At 37.1% G+C, this 25749-nt stretch overlaps 1 protein-coding gene across 1 annotated transcript in view; it reads right to left on the bottom strand.

Moving 5' to 3' along the window:
- Positions 1 to 11405: 11405 nt before the first annotated feature.
- RRP15 (ribosomal RNA processing 15 homolog) overlaps positions 11406 to 25749 on the bottom strand; it is a 40866-nt gene continuing 26522 nt past the window's right edge. Inside the window, exon 5 of the mRNA XM_042925197.1 lies at positions 11406 to 13239. Within this exon, the coding sequence (XP_042781131.1) occupies positions 13096 to 13239 (144 nt within the window). The 3' untranslated portion in view covers positions 11406 to 13095. The remainder of the gene's footprint in view (positions 13240 to 25749) is intronic.

The raw sequence follows: 25749 nt of genomic DNA, 5'->3' as shown, positions 1-25749 counted from the left end.
CTGGGCACACGGGTACCAGGCTATGTCTGGCAAACGTGGATTCCATAGTGAAGTAAGTCTGGGAGATACGTGGGTCCCCGTTGCTTCTTGCAGATTCACAATCCCCATCATCGTGTTAAAAGCTCTGAGAATCTTGCAGGAAAAAAACCCAAAACTGTTCTGCTCTTTTATCTAGCATATTCTGAACTCTTCTGAACATGGAGTTATTTACCTATGAGGGCACATCGGAAAACTCTGAAATCAAGAGACTGTTCCAATCCACCTCTGAAAATTATGTATAAATCAGCATTAGCAGTTTCCTTTCCTTGAGGCCAGTTTCAAATCCAAGCAGCTCGAAAAGACTTGGACAATGAACTGCCATTCCAATAGCCAAGGCAAAGTGTCACCCAGAGGAGATGCTGTGGGGCTCGCAGTTTCAAGTTGCTCTCCCCTTGAGTTCAGTTTGAGAACTGCAGTCTGCCTGTACACGAAGGGGGAAAGGTGAATATTCGTATACCTCAGGCAATTCTAGAAAGTAGAGCAAGGCTTGCAAACAGGACCTCGGGACTACAGATGTTGCCTTGGAGTATGGCCGGTTACCTCCTTCACGATACTCCACTGAGGACATAGGGTCAGCCTCCCCGCAAATCAGGGAGACTACCCCCTTGGTGCAGACACAAACTCACCAGAGGTTGAGTAAACTCAGATTAGAGTGGGTTAGGTTAGCACAAGTCCACCTGCATTACTTCTAGGAAAACAACGGAAGCCAGAAGTACTTCTGACAGCCCTTCCCAACAAAAACAGACACACTTATGTCCATAATACTTGGTTTGTTGAGCACTTATTGCTAACTTAACAACGCCTTGGACCTCTTGCTTATTCATAATAAACTACTTTCAATTTCCCCAAAGCCCAGGAAGGTAGGACAGAGGAGGGGTTGGTGAAATGTGGAATGGACAAGTAGAGCCACTTGAGGCCACTTGAGCCACCTGATACAGGAGACGAGTCCCTTTCTACCTGTCAGGTAGAAACCCTTTGAAGATGTAACAGGTTAACCCTGTAAGAGATGCCTCCCTGAATACCACAAGTGGATCCTTTCTTCTATTAAATAACTCTTTTGGAACCTTTTCATCTCTATATTCAAGAAGTAAACATTCACTAAATTTATTGAGATCTTATTACCTGGTAGGCACTTTAGACAGTCTTCACAGTAAAAGGGTGTTTAACCCAGATAGATCATCTTGATTACCTCAAAATGGTATTTAACCTACATAAACAGGCAGGCTCCAGAGTCAAGTTTTCATGAGTTCAAGTTTCTGCCACTTTTTGTTTTTGTGATCCTGGCCAAGTTACTCAGATACTGTGTCAGTTTCTTGGTCTGTGAAATGGGGATAATGCATGGTACCCACAAGACTGCTGAGGATTAAAATACACAAGGTACACAAAACAGTTCCAACAAACCTGGCACTTAATATGTGCTCATTAAATGACCCACCATTTTCATATCCTGTCACTGCTTCATTTTTTCAGAGAACGTGTAACAAAACACATGTGGCCTCTCCTCTTTCTCAGATATAAATAGAATGAAAAAGCCAGGGTAGATGCTAATAAGACTTTGCCTCATGGTTACGCCTCTGAGGAGTTTGGGGAGGTACATTCCCATTCAGTTGTTTTAAACATTATGGTCTTTTTGCTCCCATTAATTCTAAGAAGAAAGGACAAGAAAATATACTTTGGGTGAATAGAACTCTAAATGACTGAAGTCCAGTTAGGTTGAAATTCAAGATTAAGGTCTCTTATTATTTACCACCCTAAAATGGACTTCTTTGTTTCCCAGATCAGAGGGGAAAGGGTGCAGCTCTTTCGAGCACTAGCCCTTCTCTGCTCATTAATGGGTCCATTCACTAAAGGCCTGCAGAACTCCGACAAGATGCTAAACAAATGTTTGATATCACAACTACTCATCTCTGTCCAGGGTTTTACCCTCTGGATCCTAGGCAAGAGTTTATGATGTCATAAGTCCTTCCTGACCCTAATGAAAGAAGAACTTTATTTGCAACAACTCTGAAAACTTCCCACAAGGGTTTCAACTATTAAAACTCAGGAGGTAGAAAAAAGAAATCTATAGAACTACTGTAATTGATTACATTTTCCTCTAGTGATACCTGCTAAATGCAAATAACCCTTGAATGTGAAAATATTAAGCCTTCTTTAGTTCTTCTAATTTTATATTTGATGCAGTTCAGAAACACTGGTCGTGTCCTGTTCTGTTTGCATTTCTAGAAGTAAACAAATTTCTGCTCTGGACTAATGAAGCGGAAAGGTTAGTGATTTCCCCAATTATTATCTCCATTTTGTAGCTACAGGTTAATCTAAGACAAAGTGATAAAGAGAAAGGAGGGAACAGCGGGCAGGGAGAAAGGCTTAAAGAGAAGATCAGAGGTGGTGAGAGATAAAGGGATAAACTCACGAGATAGGGACGAGACAAAAACAGCACGGCAGAGATAAACACCCTTTAATGATACTCTGTGGGAACATTCGTCTTACCCTCTGGAATTATGATTAGTTGATGGATTACTGTGTTGGCTTTTGGACACTCCTATCTCTGCATATCACTCCATTTCTGCTCTGTGAGAGTTCCAGCAGGAGGAAGTCTTTCTTTCGGAGGCAGTCTCTCAGTGGCCTGGGCTTTGTCAGCCCCAGGGTCTACTAAAATCTGGTTTGCCTCTGGTGAAGTTCATCCACTAAAATAGCATTTAGGGACTGATAGAAAGAAATGGACATACGAGGACAGTTGGCACAGAGTATAAAATGGACACCTGCTTAATAAAATGCTAGTGTTGTTACAAAGAAGCTAGCCGTGGGATTTTCCTTAGTCAGGGCAGCGTTTGCTACTGAAGCTTACAGAGCATCTATGACTTTCCTCACCCACCACCCAGCAGTCCAGACACACTTCCCAAAGCAAGAAGCCAGGAGTAGGTTGCTGGGGAGAAAGGCAGAGAAGTATTTCAACAAGGCACAAATAAAAATGAAAGAGGAGTAGGGAAAAAGAAAAGGCAAATGATAAAGACACGATTAAGTTCTCATACTTAGAAAACATGAGCATCACAATGTAAAGTAGAATTTTTATTTTCCAAGATATGTCATCTTCTAAATGAATTTGTCATCATCTCAATGGGTATCACTGTGTGAAATTCTGAACGTGTGCATTTTCATTAGTAAAGTTACCAACCTGTCTCAAACAACCTTGTCTTCCCGTTGCCCCGATTATCCTGCAACTCTAAAAAATGAAAACGACACAAAAGTCAACAGAGCATAGTAATTGCACATAAAAAGAAAACCTGAGTGTAGCTTTTTATGTTAGAAGGGAAAACTAGTGAATAATTATTTTAAAAAACAGAATATAAGTATACTCAATAAATACTTTAGAAAGCAACATTATATGAGTGGCAATAATCTGTAAAACTGGAGACTCAAGACTACAAACTTTCCCTGATGTGTGAGTCTCAGAAAAGAAAGCTCCTACAACTGGGGTGACCATATAATTCATCACACAAGCCTGAGCACTTTCAAGAGTAAAGAGGATGCTGTTCATAAATACATTAAGATAAAAAGGGTAAACAAGGATTGTCCCAGATAGTTACCCTATTTTGAAATGAAGCCACTTTAAAATCTGAATCTGTAATATCAGTTAGACATTCACCTGTTCTTGGTTGCAGTAGTGATATATTTTGCACATTTCCAAGCCTCTTGGTTTTTATCGATGCTTCAGATTCCAATAATCACTATCAGAGCTTAAATTTGAAAATGCTTCTTTGTACAGTGTTAACATTTATATACGCATGCACCACCCCAAACTGAAGCCCCTAAGAGGTGCTTGGTCAAGATTCTTTTGAGCTCCATGAAAGCCAGTCTCCCAATGGAAAGGAAGAAGATCTTAATAATTGGGATTAATGAGCATTTCATGTATTCTGTCCAAAAATTGGTTTTTAAATTTTGGAAAAATAACAATCGATAAGTGAACTCGAAAAGTAAAAATGAATTCTGTCCTCTCATTTTAGTGTATGGAAAAAAGAACAGAATGTTTCTGTTTGCTATCTGGTGCTTATGGGTCACCTAATACTTTTTTTACATGTTGATCTCCCATGTTTTAATAAACACTAACAGCTTCACAAAACCAGAATTTCACTTAATTAAAAGTATTGTTTCCTGTTAACTTGAAAATTTTTGAGATGGAAATTCCTACAATTTCTTCCTCCTTAGATTATTTCAGTTATGCCTACATGTTCCTTTAAGTACAAAGGCAGTATCCTTACAGTTTCTGTCAATGGCAGGCTATTTACCGTAAACGAAAGAAATACATTTAGAAAATGGGTGTGTGTTATGACCCAAAAACAGACTTCATAATACACAAACAGGATTTTGGTTGCCTGGTCAGTACAGATAAGGTTTTGGGTTTTGCTTCTTTCAGAAATCATCATCTGTTAAGGTTAATTAAGGTTATTAAACAACAGACAATTACAAAGTCAACCTAGTTATTTGATGAGTTGTAAAAATTAAATCTAATCAATGCCACAGTTGTATCCATTGTTCAGAAACTAGCCACTCATCTGGTTGTAGGGGAAAAAAATTTCTATCAATCAGGTAATTCAATGATAGCTTAAATCATGCCACCTAGAGGACAGCAGTGATATTTCTCACAATTTACTATTCGGAGAAAACCAACATGCTCAATTTTCTGAGTATTTTCATCACAGCTTATTAAACAATCATACAGTTGTCATTTTGCTGTAACACCTTTTAATAAAAACAATCAACGGTTTCTCCTCAAGAATATTTCCCACTGATTTGTTGTTTCATTTCCAGAGGAAAAACACTACATAACGAAAACTACCGCACAAAAAAATGAAAGCTACAATTTGACATTTTGAGAACATACACTTTTAGAAAAGATCCCAGGTCAGTAACAATGGAACTTCCTTAATTCTAGTTATCTCCCAGTCGGTATCATTCTAAGCTAAAGCCTAGTCTTCATTCCTAAAACATAATTTAAATATCTAAATTCGTAATAGCAAAAATGTCAGCACTTACATTTTTATGAATCATCGAGTGTCATTAAGGAATGAACAGAAGCATCTGGGCCATATATCGTATCTTGGGAATGAAAGGAGCAGCCGTCATGTTCTAATAGACAGAACTACTCGATCCTAACCCACTAGTGACGGCAGTTGCATTTTGCAGGATCCAGATAATTAAAACGTTTCAATTACCAGACATACTCAAGACCTAAAATAAATTCTTCAGTAGTACGTCGTAAGCTGACAGCAGCTACCAAAATGAAGCTTGAGAGGATAGGTGTTACTTAAACTCGAAATTGCCACTTCCAGGAAGGTTTTCGCCCTTTTGATACTTATCCGTTTCAGGCCATAGGTTGGTGTCCTAAGTAAATGAGACTGAAAAATAGAACATGTGCATTTAGTTTTTCGGAGCAAAGTTGGATTTCTAGAATCTCACTGTCTATGAGACACTAATATCACCTAAAATGTAAGGAATTACTGTTGTGGATAGCAGCTCTGTTGATTCAAGCTTGGACTTGACTGTATTGGCTGTGACCTTGCCTGTTCCCTCAACTGTTTTTTGGGGGACAATGACAGCATCTAAAGGCATTATAAGACACTGTACTCGCATCTGGCACATGATAATTACTGTATAAATGTTTGTTGTTATTATTACTTGTTCTGTTCCAATCTAAACTTGAATGAAGGATGGGACTATCAAAATAAGATGGTTGAGTGTGAAGCAACATTTTAAAATAAATCAAGGAAATATTCTTATTTCAAAATAAATTCTTATCAATCAAGAAACACAAAGCGACACATGAAGAGACAAGATTCACATTTTTTATGTTCGATGTTCAAAGCCAGGTAACTACTAACATTTAAAAGAAAAAGCAGGATTCTAGCCAGCAGGACTCTTGCTACAGTCGTCTTTGCACTTCTCCCTGTCAACCCTTCAAGGGTCCTAGGTAAGACGGCATTTTAATGTTTCAGTTCTGGAACAGTGTAAGTAGGCAAAAGATATGTTTTATTTTAATATCTCATTAAATGTCACAATCTTTTTACTCAGTGTGAGACTTGTCTTTCAAACTGTCAAAATTATCTTTACAAAAGTAAGTATTCTTATATTCATCTAATGAATTTTTGGCATTTAAAAAAACTGATCCTATCCATGTTTTTAATTTTACCTTTTCAGTGACTGTACAATTGACACATGTGTTTCCACCGGTCTTCAGAGCCATCATTCTAACTGGTAGCAAAAATGTGGAAGGACCGAAATGGATGTAAATGACCTCTTATCACTGAACCTGTAGGTTGTCCAAAATTTCTTGCTATTTAAAACAATGCTACAGGGGGCACGTGATTGGCTCAGTCAGTTAAGCATCCCACTGTTGGTTTTGGCTCAGGTCATGATCTTGAGTTTGTGAATTTGACTCTACATCAGGCATATGAGGCTTTGTGCTAACAGTGGGGAGTGTGCTTGGGATTCTCTCTCCCCCGCCCCTCTCTGCTCCTCCCCCACTCGCTCGCTCTGTCAAAGTAAATAAACCCTAAAAAAATTATTTTAAAAAACCCCAACAATGCTGTAATACTGTTCACACAGCATTTTTATAATCAGGATTTTTTCCTGAGTAGGGTTTCTAGAAGAAGGATTACTGGGTCTCAATATGTATCTACTATCTGCAGACTATAAACTTTTGTTGGGAGGGGGGGAGAAGAGACTCTAGAAGAGAAACATTTACCATTACATAGATCAGAAACGAATGACAAGTCTACATGCACAGCACCTGGCTCTCGAAATGCATAGTAGAGACCCTCCTACTCCACAGCAGGCACTGTGCTAGATAGGCATTGTGAATACATTATCCCAATCCTCATTATATGAGCAAGTGTATCCCAATGCCTGATTTATATGCTAGTGATATATAATTTCACCTATCAGTAAGTGTACTTGGGAGAACCAAAACATGGCACTCGTGTGTCACATGATCTAGTTATTACTAGTGCTTATACAGAAAGATAATATGACCTGGAATCTTGTGAACTATCAGCTTTTATATTAATAATACATTTAAGAGAGCCCAGTGTTCTTGTCCAAAGACAAATATTATATAGAAACAACCCTGCCGTTATGCTTGGGACTACACGGTATTTCAGGGGACGGCTGTGTCTGGCTGCCTTGCTGGTGTTTTGAGGACTGATGTCAAGCCACTGTGTATGTCCACTCCATGGGAGCGGACACATTTTTACCTCAGATTGAAGTCTGGTTCTGCAAGCGCAAAAAGGCAAGTGTCTAGTAGCCTGAGGGTGAATGGACAGCTGCAAGGCCACCCACGTGTAAGGACACAGCTCTCAGCTGTCTCTCCATTCAGAGCCCCAGTTGGTCCTGACCCCATACAAATCTGGTGTTCTCGCTTTGATGTTTATGAACCGATTGCATTGAAAATGCAGGATAATGATTCAGGGGTTAGAGAAACTGTTATTTATACAAATGTGGTTAACACCTCATCATTTTAAACTGGCCGTGCTAATAATGCTCATTGCGCTCTTTGTTTTCTGTTTTTTTGCCCAAATCTGCAATCTGCATTTGCTCTGGCAGGATGTCGAGTGTGTGCTGAAATAGACTGGAACTGGACAAGCCTAGAGCCCTGCAACCGAAGGCACGTCTTCAGGGAACTTCCTAGCTTAGATGTGATCTGGGATCTGTGGATCTGGCAGGTCCCCAGATGTCCTTTTTCCTGTATCGGGAACCTGTTCTCTTAGAGAATCAATATGATTTATTGGTGTATTCATTCTGAAAGCTGCAGACAATTATACTTAAAAAAAGTGGAATGCTATTTGTTATTAATAGTGGCCTCACATTTGAGGGCAATAGTTACCTGAGAAATAGTGTTAATTGTAAAGCAACTTAATATATCTTCTTCAAAATACAAATAGTGAAAAAGAGAAATCGACAAGAATTCAATCGATAAAATGACACCAATATTTGTATGTACTTAAATTGTATCCATAAAAGTTTGTCAGAACGCATAGACATGATTTCGAAGTTTACTGATATATTATCAGACTAAATATATGCTCTGTAACATTATTCTCTTTAGTTAGACCATGACTAGCCACATGTAGCTGTCAAAATTTAAAGTAATTAAAATTAAGTAAAATTTAAAACTCTGTTCCTTTGGATCACTAGCTACATTTGAAATACTCAGTAACCACTTGAGCTACCATATTGGATAATGGAGATTTAACATATTTCTAGCACCTCACACGTTCCTACTGGACAGTACTGACTCGAACACTGAAATTATAAGGAGTTATTTTCACTTCTTTAACACACATGCCTGCTTACATCTTGGTTGTGAATGCTGCTTACAAAGAGCATTTTAGCAGAAAGCTCAATATGAACCCCTGCTATTGGAGGGAGGGGCAAAAAAAGTGGGAAGAGGTGAGCAGTGCTGGACTGGTGATTCTTGACAAAACATGTTTTGTGACTCTCTCTCAGGACACCTCTTGTGAGCACAGAAGGTTTATCACACATGTAGATAAAAAGCCCTACATTATAACTCCCTGAAATTATGCTTAGTAGTCCAGATGAAAAATATTACTGTGGTTCTCTAAGCTAAAGAGGACTCTTTAGAAAATCGAAAATTATTTGAGAAGCATTAGAAGTTATCTTCCACCTATAAAACTGTGATTAGATTTGTTGCAACTTAGTATTTTATCACTGTTCTAAATGTCTTAGCATGAACTTCGAAGACCATTCTACTTCCAAACCTGTTCACAGGCCCTCTTGATTAATACATCTAATCAGGTCTCAGGAGAAGTTCACCCAGTGAAAAAGTTCACCGGGCCTACCTTTGCAGCAACAGTCACTGAGATTCATGTATCCAGCTGGCCAAAATTCAGACTCCTGTTTTCTTGGGGAGAGAAAGAGAGAGTTTTTTGTAGGCGTGGAGTAGTCCTCCCTCCTGTTTCCAGAATTTGTTCTTACTGCCAGTTCACCTCGAACAGTCCTCATACTCCTATCTGCAGGCCTTAACAGTCTCTCTACCTATCACTAACATATCGAATGGAGACAAATATGTCACATTAATTCTAAGAGGTGAATTTTAAAAAAGAGCAGAATGAATTCGGCTTCCTTCATTTAACTTTCTAATTGTATTAAATTTAAGTCAAGAAACAACGGTAAAATTATTCTACATCTAAGTTAAAAATGTACAGTTTGCTATTTTACACACTGCTATGGATTGAAGATGTGTCTTCCCAAATTCATATATTAAAGCCCCAATCCCCAATGTAATGGTATTTGGACATGGAGCCCTCTGAAAGGTAATCAGGTCACGAGAGTGGAGCCACGGGGTTAGTGCCCTTCCACAAAAGACTGAGAAAAGCTGATCTCTCTCTTCCCCAAGGAAGACACTGCAAAAGGTCAGCTGTCTACAAACCAAAAAGAGGGTTCTCACCAGACATCAAATCTGCTGGTACCTCAATCATCCCACCCTACGGAACAATGGGAAATAAATGTTCTTTGTTTTAGCCAGTCTTTCATATTCTAGTATCGGAACCTAGGCTAAGACAGACACAGAAAGACAGACACACACGCTTCTCCTTAAGAAATTACAAAGGTTGGGTGTCCAAACACTTCACTTTGGCTCAGGTCATGATCTCACAGTTCGTGGGTTCGAGCCCCATGTGGGGTTGTGAACGACAGTGCAGAGCCTGCTTGGGATTCTCTCTCTCCTCTCTCAAAATAAATAAATAAACTTAAAAAAATTACAAAGGTCCAAAAATGTATCTACTCATTTTTCAAATGTTTGTTTTTAAAAGTGAAATCAGATCTACATACTAAACACAATAGTAATACTCTGAAGTCATTAAAAAGACTGAAAAAATAAAACCTACATCCCATTTCCCTTCAGACTCTTTATTTAGCACATATATTTATTAAAATCTATCATAAAAATAACAAAAAATAAGTAAAGATAAATAGTGAGCAAAACAATTATCCAAAGGTTGTGAAAGTATCACCTTATTTATTTGACCTCCTCCTCTCTCTTCTATAGAAATACTTATGCTCTTTGGAGATTCCTTTTCAGGCATGGCCTAGGCTTTACAATTCCTTTAACTCCTTAGCAACACAATTTATATCTTCAGTCTGTCTATGTTTCTGTTCACACTTCAACCTCAGGATGTCTCTGCTACTATATGTTTAACTAGGACATCTTCAGGCATCCGTGAACTGTAGTCAGATGGCTTGGTAATGAAGTACTGTACTCTCATGGCCTGAAGACCGGCACAGGGGGCAGGATTCGTTGGTGGCCACTGAATATTAAGTATATTCATAAACGCAAGACACAGTGATTAAAAGAGTCCTAAGAGGTTTTCCAGAATATAAACATTCCCTTTTCACTCCCTTGTAAAACACACCAAATATTTTAAAGAACTTGGACTTACCCTCAAATAAACCTTCCAGAACCTCCTAGTGAGTCATTTTCGGCTCTGAGTACTGAAGGTGAGCCTTTGAACTAGCCCATCTAAAGGGTTCCGAGGTATGCTTTTCAATGCGAACCATACTTGATCTGTGTAGAATTCTAGGGAAGTTGAAAATAAATCCAGTACTCCAACTCCAAACTACAGTGCTAAACTACTAAGTTTTTTCAGTCTGAAACACGTATTAATTTTGACTTGGAGATTTCAATGCCTAAAAACAATTACTGACCAATACTAAACTACCCTAAAGATTGAGGGCATTCACTGCAGCCATCTAAATATCTGGATAAGGGGATAATACCTAGTTACAAGTTATCTGGTTACTATTTTTCATATAGTCTTTCTAAACAAAAAAACCTTTTTATTATTATTGTATTCTAAATAGTTAACAAAAATACAATCCAAGTGTTGTTATATTTGGATAAATTGGGGGTTGGGGTACACAAGTGCAATTCTTTTTCTTTTCCCTCCTTAACTCGAAGACCATATAGGAAGATGGGAAAAATGCAGACTTATCTGGCTGATGTGAGAACTTAAATGTTGTAAGTAAAGTACTTAGGGTAAAGATGACAGAGCTAGAATGTTTAAAATATTCATCTCCAGATACATACTTAATTTCTAAAGCAATAGGCTGATACTTGGATTTACATTCACATACGATGATATTCTGGCTACACTTTGTACAGCCAAGAGGCACCATTACTAATATGCATATCAAACATCCCATCTTTAGGACAGAAATCATTTCACGTACTGTGAATATGCTTCACAGCCTTCTGAGAGAAGAGATAAAATTTTTTCTTACACTGGCAACTCATTTTTATTTTGGGATAAAATAATTTCCAAAAGAAGAAAATTTGCATATATTCTTTCTTACTTCCAGTTAAAAAATCTTGACAAATTTTTAAAATTAAACCAAAAACCCAAGTGTATGTTTCAAAAGTGTTTTCGTAAATGAAAAGTGGTCTGCCCACTTCTATCACCCAAACGTCCTATTTAGAAGAAGTTCTGCACAGTTTTCATATGCTCCAGAATACGATTAGTAGCAAAAAAGAAGTATAGCCTTTAATTTTAGGGAGGAAAAAAGCTTTTAACTGCTGCAGAGAATTTTCTTTTCCAAAATTAGGTATGCATTAGGTTATGATAAAATACTTATCTGTGTTAAGTTATGTCGTGATATTTAGCACTCTTAATTACTATGGAGGAGTACCTGTCCACATTTATTTAAATTATCCTGACCAAATGGTAGTTCTATAATTTAATAAGACATTAAAGTTCAAAAGTTGGGATAATTACAAAAATGCATTTTGAGCTTTGCTGGTTTAATCACTTGATCTTAGGTGGACACCTTCCTTTATGCTGACGAATACCAGGCCACGGACTAATTTAACCTTAGATACCTAATACCTGTGACACTCAAATGGCTTTGAAAATATCAGTATCTCTGCTCCAGCATAATTTTGAGGTGAGGATGCAGGTATTTGCAAATGAGAAGGGAATCATTTTACGATGGAAAAATGGAGAAATTTATGATGGAAAAATGATTCATTAAATAATTCCTCCACAAGCTTTACATCTTAGGCCCAGTCTCACAGAAATTTTGGAATGATATTCAACAGTCTTGCTTTCTCTTTTCTTTTTGTTTAACAGCTAGATACTAAGTCACCCAATGTAATCACTTTTAAGGCAACAATAAAGACCCGAATCTCCAATCCCATAGAGGATTCTGAAGCAGACTGCCAGCAGTCTAACTGCCATTTCACTGGTTTCAGTCAGACCATAAAAGAGAACTTAAGCTAACCCAAAAACACGGAAAAGGGGGTGGGGGGAGCTAAAACATGTCAAATATGCTTTCTAAGAAATTAGGCCTCACCGCATAAGTTAAACATGAGAATTTCCGCCCCAGTAAGTCTCTCACACAAAAATAACCTAACACTTAAGATAAATCTAAACCATTATATATGTATTACTCAGCATATAAAGGGCCGTAATATAAAAGTAAAGATTTGGTGTGCTCCTTAAATCTTACTAACCAGAAGATCTAAAAATGAAATCATCACCCTGAATCAGAAATACTGTATCACTTTAAATGTCAGTACACGGGTTTTCTCAATAGCTCACCCAAACCAATACCCCAAATCCACCCCCTGCTGCAAACACACACACACACAGGTCTAAGAAGTTGGAAAGCTGAAACATACTGACTTCAAGGAGTTCATTTTTAATTATGAAGAGCACTGTATTTCTAGAAACTAGTGAAACTGGAACAAAACACCAATGTCCAGACCAGCGTGTAAAACTTACAATGTCCTGGCAAATTGTGCCATCTCACTGATCAATAAGGAACACTTCTTTTCACAAACGTTTTGAGCAACAATGCTTAAAAGTATACATAGTCCGAAAACCTAATTTTCACAAAGTTTTCATGAAAAGGAAAAACACCAAGTTGGTAATAGTAAAAGTCTTCTGGATTTCTTACAAATTTTAGCTTTATAAATGTCCAACTCAGAGAGCATGAGGTATTTTTCTAGGAAAAATACGACGACCGTATATGCGTTTCCTCTACAGCCTATGTGTCGGAGTCGCTTCCAGACCCCGGTCTGCTGTCATCCGCGCCATCGCTTTCTTTGTCCCAGTCTTTCATGGACGCTCCCATCATGAAATCATCTCGTAGGATTGTCCATCCAGGGCCCTCTTCTGATTTCCCTTCAGTCTGAAGGCAATTACAGAACCAAAATATCAAAAGGCAATTTAATTATAAGGAAATAATAAAACCCAAGCTACAAAACAAACTTATCAACACTTACTTTTACAATAGGAATGAAAACAAGACAAATTATAGACTGATTTAATTTATATACTACAATATATGCATAAATATGTAATAGAGCTATACGTTAGTATTTTAACCCCATAAAGGAACAATGAAAGCAAAATAATTTTTTTGCAGGGGGAGGGAATATAGTAAAATCTAGGTTTATTGCCAATTTTTTAAAATCTGGCAATCAAAACCAACAAATATTACTTAACATTCAGTGACTATTAGAAAAATGTTGGCAAATTATTTTAAAACAAACAGAAATTTAACAAAGGCTTCTAACCCCCAAAACAAGAAATAAAAGGAAAAGTAACTTGGTTCTGTGCTAGATTTTTATAGATGTTATCTCATTTAACACTTGATAAAAATTTGAACCAAATGTTCTTTATTTAAGTTATGATCTCATTGCCTGACCTAATTATGTAATCAAAAGACTAATCACATGCTAAAATGATAAATAACTGAAGCAGGCAATAAACATAATAGGTAGTCAATTCATTTTACTTATTTACAGGATTTACGTACAACTGTATGACGGCCTAAGAATTACAGCCTTTCATTTCATGGTACAACAGTACCACCTTGTGGTATTAATTAAGTAATACAATATATGCGGAACTCAAGCTCTGGGATTTCTTTCCTTCATTCCACAAACATTTACTGAAAACTGTGTATCAAGCACTGTTCTTCATGTTGGAAATACACTGATGAACAAAACAAAGTCCCTGTCTTCCTGGAGCTAACAGTCTATGCCTTTCTATTTATACCATTTACAAAAATACACAATGTTGGAAAAATCTCCCTAAACATGTAAGAACCCAGGATATTTGGTTAGAAAATAGTGTTATCTTTATTGGGGCTATGCAATTTTTAAGAGAAAAGATATTAAAGACATTTTCTAGGTTACAAGAGACTACTTATCTAATTCTGAAGCTACCTTTTATTTTAAAAAACATAGCCCTGAAACAGTCACTCCATTTAGGGGGGGAAAAAAAAAAAAGAAAGAAAAGGACACTATTACAAACCAGAAAACATGTCCTACTGGATTACTCGTGTCTTCCTGGGATCAAAGAATCAAGCAGAGCTTGTACCCAAATATAATGGGAAGACTGGAGAGCATATAAACAAATGTGAGCAAAAATTTCAGAATTGACTTAGTATGTCAAAAGGCATACTTGTACTATAATTTAACCAACGTAAAGAACAAAAAATATCTGTGCTGGTTAAAAACCAACAGTAAAACAGTTCTAAAGGCTCTCCTGCCACACCCATAGGGGAGCAATCAAGTAAGAAGGAAATCTGTAACTCTCCTCATGGAGTATGCTAACACCTTCCCATCCCTCGTTTCTACAATATCAAACCTACTTTCCTAAAACTATTTTTGCTTCTGTTAGATTAAGTTACTTAACCGGAAAAAAGGCTATTTTTATTTTCTTTGCTTCAACTGAAGTTTTGTTTGCTAATCTCCTCACCTTAATTACGAGAAAGAGCTGTTCCCATGAAGGGACCCACTTTGACACAACAATTAAAACACCTCCCTGCCAAATTAATCATTCAGTTTTCAAGTAAATTCTAAAAAATGTATGCTTCCTGGTATAGCCACATGCAAGTTACTGACTAGTAAAGACTTACCCTGACGTTGACGTTCGTGTTTACGTATAAATATGCAATCTCAACGGTAAGCTTCCATGTTCAGACAAATGCACCCAACATGCTATCAACATGTTACCAACCAGAAGGCAGATCTCACATGACTGAGCTCAATCCAGACTGTTCCTACATGAGAGCTCATCCTGACAGCCAACTTCTGCTGGACTGAGTTACTCCTCTACCAGGCGGTGCAACTAAAGCTCTTAGCACCTGAAGAAATGAGGGAGGCAGGAAGGGTGGGAAGGGACAAAGCCTCAAACCCGTAGTTCAGAAAGAAAGAAACAATAGTGGACCAAAGGAAAGGACTCCTTAATTAAAATGTTGAGACCATGCTTGTCTTGAAAGACAATTATGTGAACATGTATTTTAGGCAAGGAGGACAACAACAATAAATTCAAAGCATCTCTCAATTGATCAATTTGAAAAATAACAATGAAGTAAAGCTTTACTGGGGAATTCTGGCGGTACTGTTTTGTTTTTTAAGCATTCAGTATCATCTATATCAGTAATTTTCCAAGTGTGGTCCCCAGACCAGCAGCATTAGCATCAGTATCACTCGTTAGAAATTGAAAACCTCAGACCCCACTCCAAGTCTACTGACTCAGAAACTAGAGGTTGGAGCCTGCAGTCTCTTTCATAAGCCATCCGGTGCTTCTGACACTTGCTAAAGTCTGAGAATCACCAGTCTATAAAGAACAAATATTTCTTAGTGAGTTTCACTCACTGCTACAAAACCAAGTACACTTTATAGCTAGAGAGAAAAGATTTTAAGTTTTGGAAATCCAATGTTAGACACATCACTGGATATTTTATAAATTGCCATCATTCAAGATTTCATATTACAGTTGTATTTTTATTCTGTGAAGCAAAAATATGGAGAGGAAAAAAAAAAAACCAGACAATAGAAAACTCAGTATAAACAAGTATGGGTTAATACATTTTAAAAACAGACTTTTTCCTATAGTATCTGTCATGATGGCAGTTCAAGAAAGAAAACTCTGTCTTAAAAACAAAAGGATAACCCTTTACTCTCTATGCCTACACTTGCTAAAGAAATACACAGCAAGAAAAAAGGCAGGGGGGGCACATAAGGGGATAGTTTAAACAGAAACAACCAGTCTTGCTCAACTGCAAAACTCAATAAAACAACAGAAGAGTGATTTGTTGTTTTGAAGATATAATCCACAAGGAGAAGGTCCAAATAGACAACAGCAACACAATTTTAGAAGGTGGAAGCAAGACGGGACTACCCCGGCAAACCCAAGAAAGCTGACTCCTAACACTGCAATTGTCAAGCTGCAACCAACCCAGTTTACACTGTAGGATCTTCAAAAACCAACCAACCAACCAACAAAACCCCCAGGAACTGGCATTGACTGGATACTTTTGGAAGTGAGGGTAGGAATGGAAGGATCAAAATAAAAAGAACTGGGCAAACGTGATGTTGAGAGGAATCAGATCTCTGGATCTCCTCCCAGTCTCACACAAGCTTGGTGGAAGACTGTTCAACCTCTGGAGAGGTCACAGGTGGGCACAGATGAAGGCACATGTACATACCAGAAACAGGGGATTCAGTTATATCCCCTGCCCCCCAATAATGAGTCCCAGCCCCCTTCTCACATTGGGCTCCTGAAATACTGGGAGGCAGACCCTTTCCTTCAGACAGAAGATCAGGAAGGCTCTAGAGAAAATCTAGCCAGTTGCTAATAAATAATCGAGAGAATGTTATACTAAAGTTCATGTCACATGGGTAACACCCACATGGTTCAGAACTTCAATCGCCTCTGGAGTATTTGTTCTAATCACGAATAGACATTTTAGGATTATCAGAAAGAAAACAGAGTATAACAAACACAAATGTTTCGAAAGCAACTTGTAGGAAAGCAACACTGTTCAGAGAGAAGAAAGTTTAGGGGAAAATACCATTAATATCCTCAAAGTTAGGAGATTACAGTGCACCCACAAAACAAAAGTAGTTTGCTATTTAAAAAGAAACATTAACAGAATAACAAAGACCTTGAAATTAAAAATGTGATGGAAGAAATAAAAAATGAATACAAGGGTGAGAAGATAAAAGTGAGGAAAATAGTGTAAAAAGAAAAAAAGTAGTGGAAAACAGGAGGATGAGTTCAGGGGGTTCAACATACAAAATAACAATTATACAGAAAGAATGCCAAAAAGGAGGGGAGGAAAATCAATGAAACACTTCCAGAAAAATTTCCCAAAAGTAAAGGACACACATTTCCAGAACGAAAAGAGCCTTCCTGAAGGTCCAAAATACAAAAGAAAAACCAAGCCACATCAAGGTCATCTGTAAAATTTCAGAATTATAGATACTAAAAGAATATCCTATAAGCTTTCAGAAGGAAAACAAGTCACATACTTAGAGATGATCAGGAATCAAAATAGATACAGATCTTCCTATAGCAATCCTGGATGCAGGAAAGAGACAAATTCTTTCAAAATGCTGAAGGAAAATAAATCCCAATTTAAAATTTGATACCTAGATACATTGTTATTCAAGTATGAGGACAGAACAGAGGTACTTTCAGACATACAAGTTACCCAAAAGTTTACTTCTAGTAGTTCTCAGGAAACTACTGAGAATGTCCTCCACAAAAAGGTGGGGTAAACCAAGAAGAGAAAGACACAGGATAGAAAAACTAGGAGATCCAACACAGGAAGGAGAAGAGAAACTGCAGGATGAGAGAAAATGGAGACTCCAGAATGGTAACTAAGCATCAGGCAGACAATCTGGAGCATGACCATCATTTTAACCTGACAAAAACATGGAGGATATGCTTTATCAAAACAGTGGGAGTAAACCAAGAAAGAAGAAGGAATGAGATCCAGGAAATATGGAATCCAATCCAGAAAACTCCAAGGATCACAAAAAACTTAAGTCCCAGGATGACAACTGTGAAGCAGCCTCAGAGCGCAATCAGCCCAGAGAAAGAACGGAAGACTCCAGGAGAGAATATCTCAAAGAAAATAATTAAAATAGATGTATTACCTGAGGTAAATGGATTATGAAAACCTAAACTAAGAAAGTTACATACCAAGACCAAGACAATAATTAACTTCAGGAAAAAACAGAAAAGAAACGAGTTAAGAACAGAGATGTGTATTCAATGCAATTCCAAGCAAAATTGCACCGAGCATTCTTCTTGAAGCTAGAACAAGCAATCCTAAAATTTGTATGGAATCACAAAAGACCCCGAATAGCCAAAGTAATTTTGAAGAAGACCAAAGTGGAAGGCATCACAATCCCAGACGTTAGCCTCTACTACAAAGCTGTAATCAAGATAGTATGGTATTGGCACAAAAACAGACACATAGACCAATGGAATGGAATAGAGACTCCAGAATTGGACCCACAAAAGTATGGCCAACTAATCTTTGACAAAGCAGGAAAGAATATCCAATGGAAAAAAGACATTCTCTTTAACAAATGGTGCTGGGAGAACTGGACAGCAACATGCAGAATGAAACTAGACCACTTTCTTACACCATTCACAAAAATAAACTCAAAATGGATGAAGGACCTGAATGTGAGACAGGAAACCATCAAAACCCTAGAGGAGAAAGCAGGAAAAAACCTCTCTGACCTCAGCTGCAGCAATTTCTTACTTGACACAAAGGCAAGGGAATTAAAAGCAAAAATGAACTATTGGGACCTCATGAAGATAAAAACCTGCACTGCAAAGGAAACAATCAGCAAAACTAAAAGGCAACCCGATGGAATGGGAAAAGATATTTGCAAATGACATATCAGACAAGGGGCTAGTTTCCAAAATCTATAAAGAACTCACCAAAGTCCACACCCGAAAAACAAATAATCCAGTGAAGAAATGGGCAGAACACATGATAAAGAAGACATCCAGATGGTCAACAGGCACATGAAAAGATGCTCAACGTCACTCCTCATCAGGGAAATACAAATCAAAACCACAATGAGATATCACCTCACGCCAGTCAGAGAGGCTAAAATGAACAAATCAGGAGACTACAGATGCTGGAGAGGATGTGGAGAAACGGGAACCCTCTTGCACTGTTGGTGGGAATGCAAATTGGTGCAGCCACTCTGGAAAACAGTGTGGAGGTTCCTCAAAAAATTAAAAACAGATCTACCCTAATGACCCAGCAACAGCACTACTAGGAATTTACCCAAGGGATATAGGAGTGCTGACGCATAGGGGCACCTGTACCCCAATGTTTATAGCAGCACTTTCAACAATAGCCAAATTATGGAAGGAGCCTAAATGTCCATCAACTGATGAATGGATAAAGAAATTATGGTTTATATACACAATGGAATACTATGTGGCAACGAGAAAGAATGAAATATGGCCTTTTGTAGCAACATGGATGGAACTGGAGAGTGTGATGCTAAGTGAAATAAGTCATACAGAGAAAGACAGATACCATATGTTTTCACTCTTATGTGGATCCTGAGAAACTTAACAGAAGACCATTGGGGAGGGGAAGGGAAAAAAAAAAGAGAGAGAGAGGGAAGGAGCCAAACCATAAGAGACTCTTAAAAACTGAGAATAAACTGAGGGTTGATTGAGGGTGGGAGGGAGGGGAGGGTTAGGAGGGCACCTATTGGGAGGAGCACTGGGTGTTGTATGGAAACCAATTTGACAATAAATTTCATATTAAAAAAAAAAAAAAGAATACAGAGATGTGTAAAAGCCAATATAACAGCTAAAGGAGTAACAAGTGGTTGCCCTAGGGTAGGAGTCGTAGAAAGTAGGCAGAAGGAGGCAGAAAACTGTTTTATAATAAATAACCCTTTTGGCAAAATGAGGCCTTTTAAACCACATGGATAAGTAAAAATTAATTTAAACAGAAAAAAACAGGACAGCAAGAAAGGAGAAAACGAACTATCCCTCAATCATTTTCACAAATAGAAGTTTTACAAGCCTCCGCTAAGATCTTTCCCAAAAATCTCCCCTAAGGCACCCTCTGGTTTTATTAACCATATGATTCTGTTTTCCTTTCCAACTTTTTCAAATGAAAAAAAAAAATATTAAAAACATGAATTATACTAGGAAGCTATTATATGCCGGACAGCTTACATAATATTGCCTTTTTTCTAAGTCTCTTAAGATTCCTAGCCAGACAGCGATTGTCTTTCTCACATCTTCTATAAGGAAGTTAAGGCTCAAAGAAGTGAAGCAACTTACTCAAGTTCAGTTAATAAATGGCTGAGTCAATACTCAAACCAAAATCCAGGATTCCAAGTCCAAGCTCTTTCTGTAATGCTATACTGCTCTACAACTTAATTGATAACAACTCTCTATATTACCATATCACCTGTTATAACCTATACATTACATAGTAGAATAAGTACTAAAATACACTGAAAATGCCATCTATAAAAGTCAAAACTTGGGAAAATTATCTTACACAATAGATTTACATACTGTCAATTTACTTTTTTTTTCCATAAAGATGATCTGCCATTAAGTATAAAAAATTCCTGAATATCTAGAGCATCCACAAAGAAAAGATGCATCAGAGATAAATATAAGAAAATAAGGACACCAAGGGAAATCCTGTATGTGTCATTCATTGGAAAAACTTGCCTAAAGTGATTTGTAAGTAGATTTCATTATGTGTTAAGACGACATGAGAATTAGGTTTTTCGTTTGTTTTTGGGTTTTTTGCTTATAAAACAGAGGTAGAGGTAATCTGATGCATTATTTTCACACCAGGAATGAAAACCAAAGAGTTCTGGATTTGAATCACAGTGAACTATTGATTACAACACTGAAAATCAGAGGGTTTAGACATCTAGGACTTGAAAGAAATTAAAGATAATTCCCTTAACCCTGGTATATAGTGCATATCTATATGTATTCACTATACTATATATATTCACTACATATATATGTATATATTTACTATCATCAGATGGACATTGTATTAACATTAAACATGTAGACTGGAAGGATAAAAATTTAGCAGCTTGTAAAGCCTGTCAGTGTTGCTGCAGGCAGTACTAATTCAATAACCAAAAGCAACCTACGAGATAATTCTCTGGGCCTACATCAACTGAAAAGGAGAACTGATTAAATGCAAAAACTTAATGAAAACCACATGATACAAGGAAACAAAATAGTCCCTTCTCTCATTGGCCTGGTTTTATACAAATATTTAATCAAGATCATACAGAAGCAGTCTGTGTCAATTTTGATGATGACAACCCTTAAAAACGTTAATCAGCTTCCATTTCAAGGTTCAAACATACATTGGCAGCTAATGAAAAGAAAACTGAAAACAGAGGTTTGGAATTATTCATTAGTCTAATACCAAATAATTAAGAGCTTAACCTCATTTCAATTTTGAAGGGGAAAATTAAAGTCAAATCCTAAAACAATAAACAGTATAATCACATCTATATTTAGCAATCAGCAATAGTTGTGATTTCATTGCTTTCCCTGAGAAGAAAGTTCAGTTTTCATTTTAATTTAGTTTCACCTAAATTAAAAAAGGTTCTTAACACACTGGCTAAATTCACCTTAATACCTTTGTTGTTACAAATTTTCTGTAAGCTGTTTATAGCTGTAGTTAGTAATCTCCTGATTACTGACTACCACTTATCCAAAAGTTCTGCTGGAGAAATGAAGGATATATGGGAGATCCCTGACACGAAAGATATACTCTGGCAGAAATTAACAAAAGTGAAATACAGCCCCAAATGTTTATAATTTGAATAAGGACATCAATGATTTTCTCATCATGTCAGATATTAAAACATCCCACTAACCATAAAGGATTGGAAATTTCATCATGAAGCATTAAAATTTTCAATCTAGAATGTGTAACAGTTCTAGTGGAGTCAAGCTTACAGGGAAGATCCCATATCCGTACACACTCAACTTTTCTCTGATTCTCAAAGAATTTTTTATAAGCAATTTCTAATTGTCTTGACCAATTTGTGCCTTCTTCATTCCTTCACAAACTTATTTTAATTCGCCTTAACTATATTACTAGAATGGTATTCCAGGCAACAAGCCCATTTGTGCTTTGTTTTTGTTAGCTATTATATAGCTTCCAGGTTCTTGTACAGTTTACAAATTTAAACAGGTCACTAATAAAATCCAAGCAAACTAGAAAAGATCAAGATGCTAAAACTATGTCACCTTTAGGTATAGTCCAAGCACATGTTAAATGTATAAAGTTCTCTAAGAAAACCTAATTCTGTGTAGCTTGCCAAGAATTCAGGACTCCTATTCCTTAAAAAAAAAAAAGTTTCTTTGATGCAGTTTTTTTTTTTCATTGTGCTGCATTCTTTTTTATTTTAACTTCATTTGCTGCCCTTGGTTTTACTATGTACGCAATACATATGCCTTTGCTCAAAGTGATTCTATTTGGTGGCTTCTATTCTAAATTGCTATCTAAACACCTCACTTCAGAGTTAAATCTGAGAAAACATCCATGCAATGGAGCTTCTCCTCATTGTTTATAATATCTTAAGAATTGTTAAGTTGAAGTTGACTAAACTGCCAGGAAGACAAATGTTTAACACCTCAAGGAGCCTTTTTGACACAAGTGCTCTATGTATTTTTAGACTCAGTTAGGAGCTTGAAACATTCAGAATACACTCTGCCGATTAGTCTCTTAAAGCCCATTCTTTTACCAGCTATACTACATAGTACATAGATGAGAATTCAGATTTATAAACTAATTAGGAAAGCCTAGTATTCATCTAGAAAACAGACACTGATGTTTTAATATCATAAATTTGTTAAAAGGTTTAAGTGAGAAAACACTGTAAAAGTTCTTTGTAAAACTATGAAATATAAATAAAAGTAAGTAATATCTAGTAGAAATATGCACACTCCCAATCTACCTACTGAAATCAACAAAAGATTTAAAAATATATGGACAGTCCTCACTCAAACTCCCGGAAAAGCATGTGATTCTGGGTCTGTAATCTAAGAGCTTATTGTCCCAGAAACCAAGAAAGTATGCCAAGAAAAATGAGGTCATGTCAGAACGGCACAAGAAGCTAGTTTGCACTGGTTCTCATTGTTACATTTGTGAATTTAAACATCAAAAGACGCATAATGATACTAAAATACTGAAAAACTAGACACTCATTCTTATGTCTGTGATATTAAACAAAGGCAAAGAAAAAAGGTGGGGGCGGGGAGAAGGTTCACTTGCTTCTACTGGAGATGACAGTTAAGCCAACACCGTACTCTGGAAAGCAATAATTAAAAGGAAAGGAACATTAACCCTCATCTTTTGGAACTTAAAACATATTCCTAAAAAAGTAAGTAGAAATAAATGAGAAAATCACCATTCTGCAAATTCCAGTAACATACCTGTTTTAAGCAGGGGTCATCACTTGGCGCTAAACGACAAAAGATAGATGGGGAAAGGTATATTTGCTCCTTTCATATTATTCATCCCCAGAAATTACTCTCTAACTGTAGAGGGGAAAATGCACCTTTAATAAGGAAAAATTTATTACCACTTGAACCAAATGAAACAGGACAATCACTAATATGGGACATTCTGATAATCTGGCTCCTGATGTGACAGCATACTAACTATACATTTAAGTATCACACCTATGAAACAGTTATGCCAAAAAAAGTTTAACTTAAATCCTGACCTTTGGTCCTAACTTTCCACTTACAGTGAAAGGGCACAGAGGAGAAAGCTGAAAGACATGATGTGACAGACAGATTTAGAACCTGGATTCCTTGTTCAAGACACCTGGTTTAGTTATAAATGAAACTTCTGAATTGTATGATATATGAATTTTATCCCAATAAAGCTGTGAAAAAGAGAGAATTTCTAGGATAGTATGGGTATTACCTTCCAATAATCACCCCAAACAAAAACTAGACGGGGATAAAGACAGGCAGATAGCTCTATAAAACAAACACACAGACAAGTGTCAACAAATTTAGAACCTCGTGAGAGAAATACTGGTCTTTCCTTACTTTCTTCCTGTTTGAAAATTTCCATAAAGTAATAGGGGGGAAAAAAGATTCTAAAATTTCTATTAGGCAAACAGTGATTAAATACAGAATGCATTTGATACCCAGTAAATTTTAATTAATTCCTTGATAAAAGAATAGAAAGTCAAGTCTAACAGTAAACTTATGAAGAATTCCTTAAACGAGTTTAATGAGTTTGTTTTATAATTCTGAAATGTTCTACCGTGGTAATATTTTTATCTTCCTTAACAATTCAGTTAAGCGTCTGACTTCAGCTCAGGTCACCATCTCACAGTTGAAGAGTTTGAGCCCCGCATGTTAGGCTCTGTGCTGACAGCTTGGAGCCTAGAACCTGCTTCAGAGTCTGTGTCTCCCCTCTTTCTGCCTCTCCCCTGCTCGTGCTCTCTCTCAAAAATGAATAAACATTAAAATTGGTTTTTTTTAAACCTATCAGTCTGCATGTGCTGCTACCCATCCAACAAAGGGGATGTGAGACCCAGGGAAAAAAACAGACTGCAAACCATCTCTCCCATCATCCTCCTTCTGGGCTGGGGCTGGGGCTGGGGCGGGGGTGGGGGAGGGACCATGTTGCTCACTAGCCAGACCCATCTCTTCTAGCTCATTCAGGTGAGAGAGGGGAGGACACAGTTTTCAGTTCTGCTTCTAAACAGAAGTATCTCAAATCTTCTTAAGTGGCAGGCACAAATGACTGAAATGATTCTGGGGCAATACAGACAAAGTTTTAATCCAGATTCTACCAATTACTATCAATGTGACCTGGGGCAAGTCACTTAATATTTCTGATTTGGGGTTTCTCACCTCTAAAATGAGAATTCCAGTACTTCTTCAAATGGTAATTATATAAAAACCACTTTCAGTACCTGGAACAAAACAAACACTAACAAGCCCCCTCCTGGTCCCTCTACCACCTTTCCTACTTAGTAATGCCCCTAATCATCACATATATGAACAGAATCCCCAACTAGGGACATGTGTAATCTTCTAATGATGTTCACAGTGTTCACAAAGATGAGAGCCTTCAAATACCATAGGACGAAAACACCCGTTTAGAAACCAAACTTTCCTTGGCGAGAAAAATCTTGTCAGTAACAGAGTTAGCTTAAGCATAGCTTAAAATGTGGAAGAAAAAGTAGACAAATTTCTAGGTCCTCAAAACCAAGTTTTATTATTTTGTAAGAATTATACATTACTAGAGTAGATACACTTAGAATGAGAGAGAACTTTCCAAATCTAAACATAATTTTTATTAAATTATTGGATAATCCAAAAATTCATAAGCAGTAACAGTTTCTTTTCAAATTGGTTTCCAACTGAAATTCATTTTTGACTACTATCTGTTAGGAAAAATAAGTAAATACAAGGAACACAAAATTTAAAGAAAGACTGTCAGCATTTATTTAAGCACTGTTCTAAGCACTTTACCTATACTAACTCAGTTGACTCTCTGTTATCTCTAGGAGATGTTTACTACTACTAGAATGATTATCTTAAACACACAAGAAACCTGAGGCATGGTTTGGGTAAGTAATGCATACACAGTAAATGGCAGACCAAAGGGTTTCAACCCAGGCAGTCAGGTTCCAGGCCTTTGCTACCATCTAATTCGTCACGCATCCCCATAAACATTCTCAGCTGCCTACAACTCAAAACAAAAAAACAAAACAAACAAAAAAGCCAAATCAAACCCTAAAACAAAAACCCCCAACAAACCCATAGATGATTTTCAGCAAGAAACAGCAAAATATTCTTTAGATTTTTAAAAATGCACCAT

The sequence above is a fragment of the Panthera leo genome, chromosome F3 (genome assembly GCF_018350215.1).
Source record: "Panthera leo isolate Ple1 chromosome F3, P.leo_Ple1_pat1.1, whole genome shotgun sequence".
NCBI lineage: Eukaryota > Metazoa > Chordata > Mammalia > Carnivora > Felidae > Panthera > Panthera leo.
This window is presented reverse-complemented; position numbering and strand designations above follow the sequence as displayed.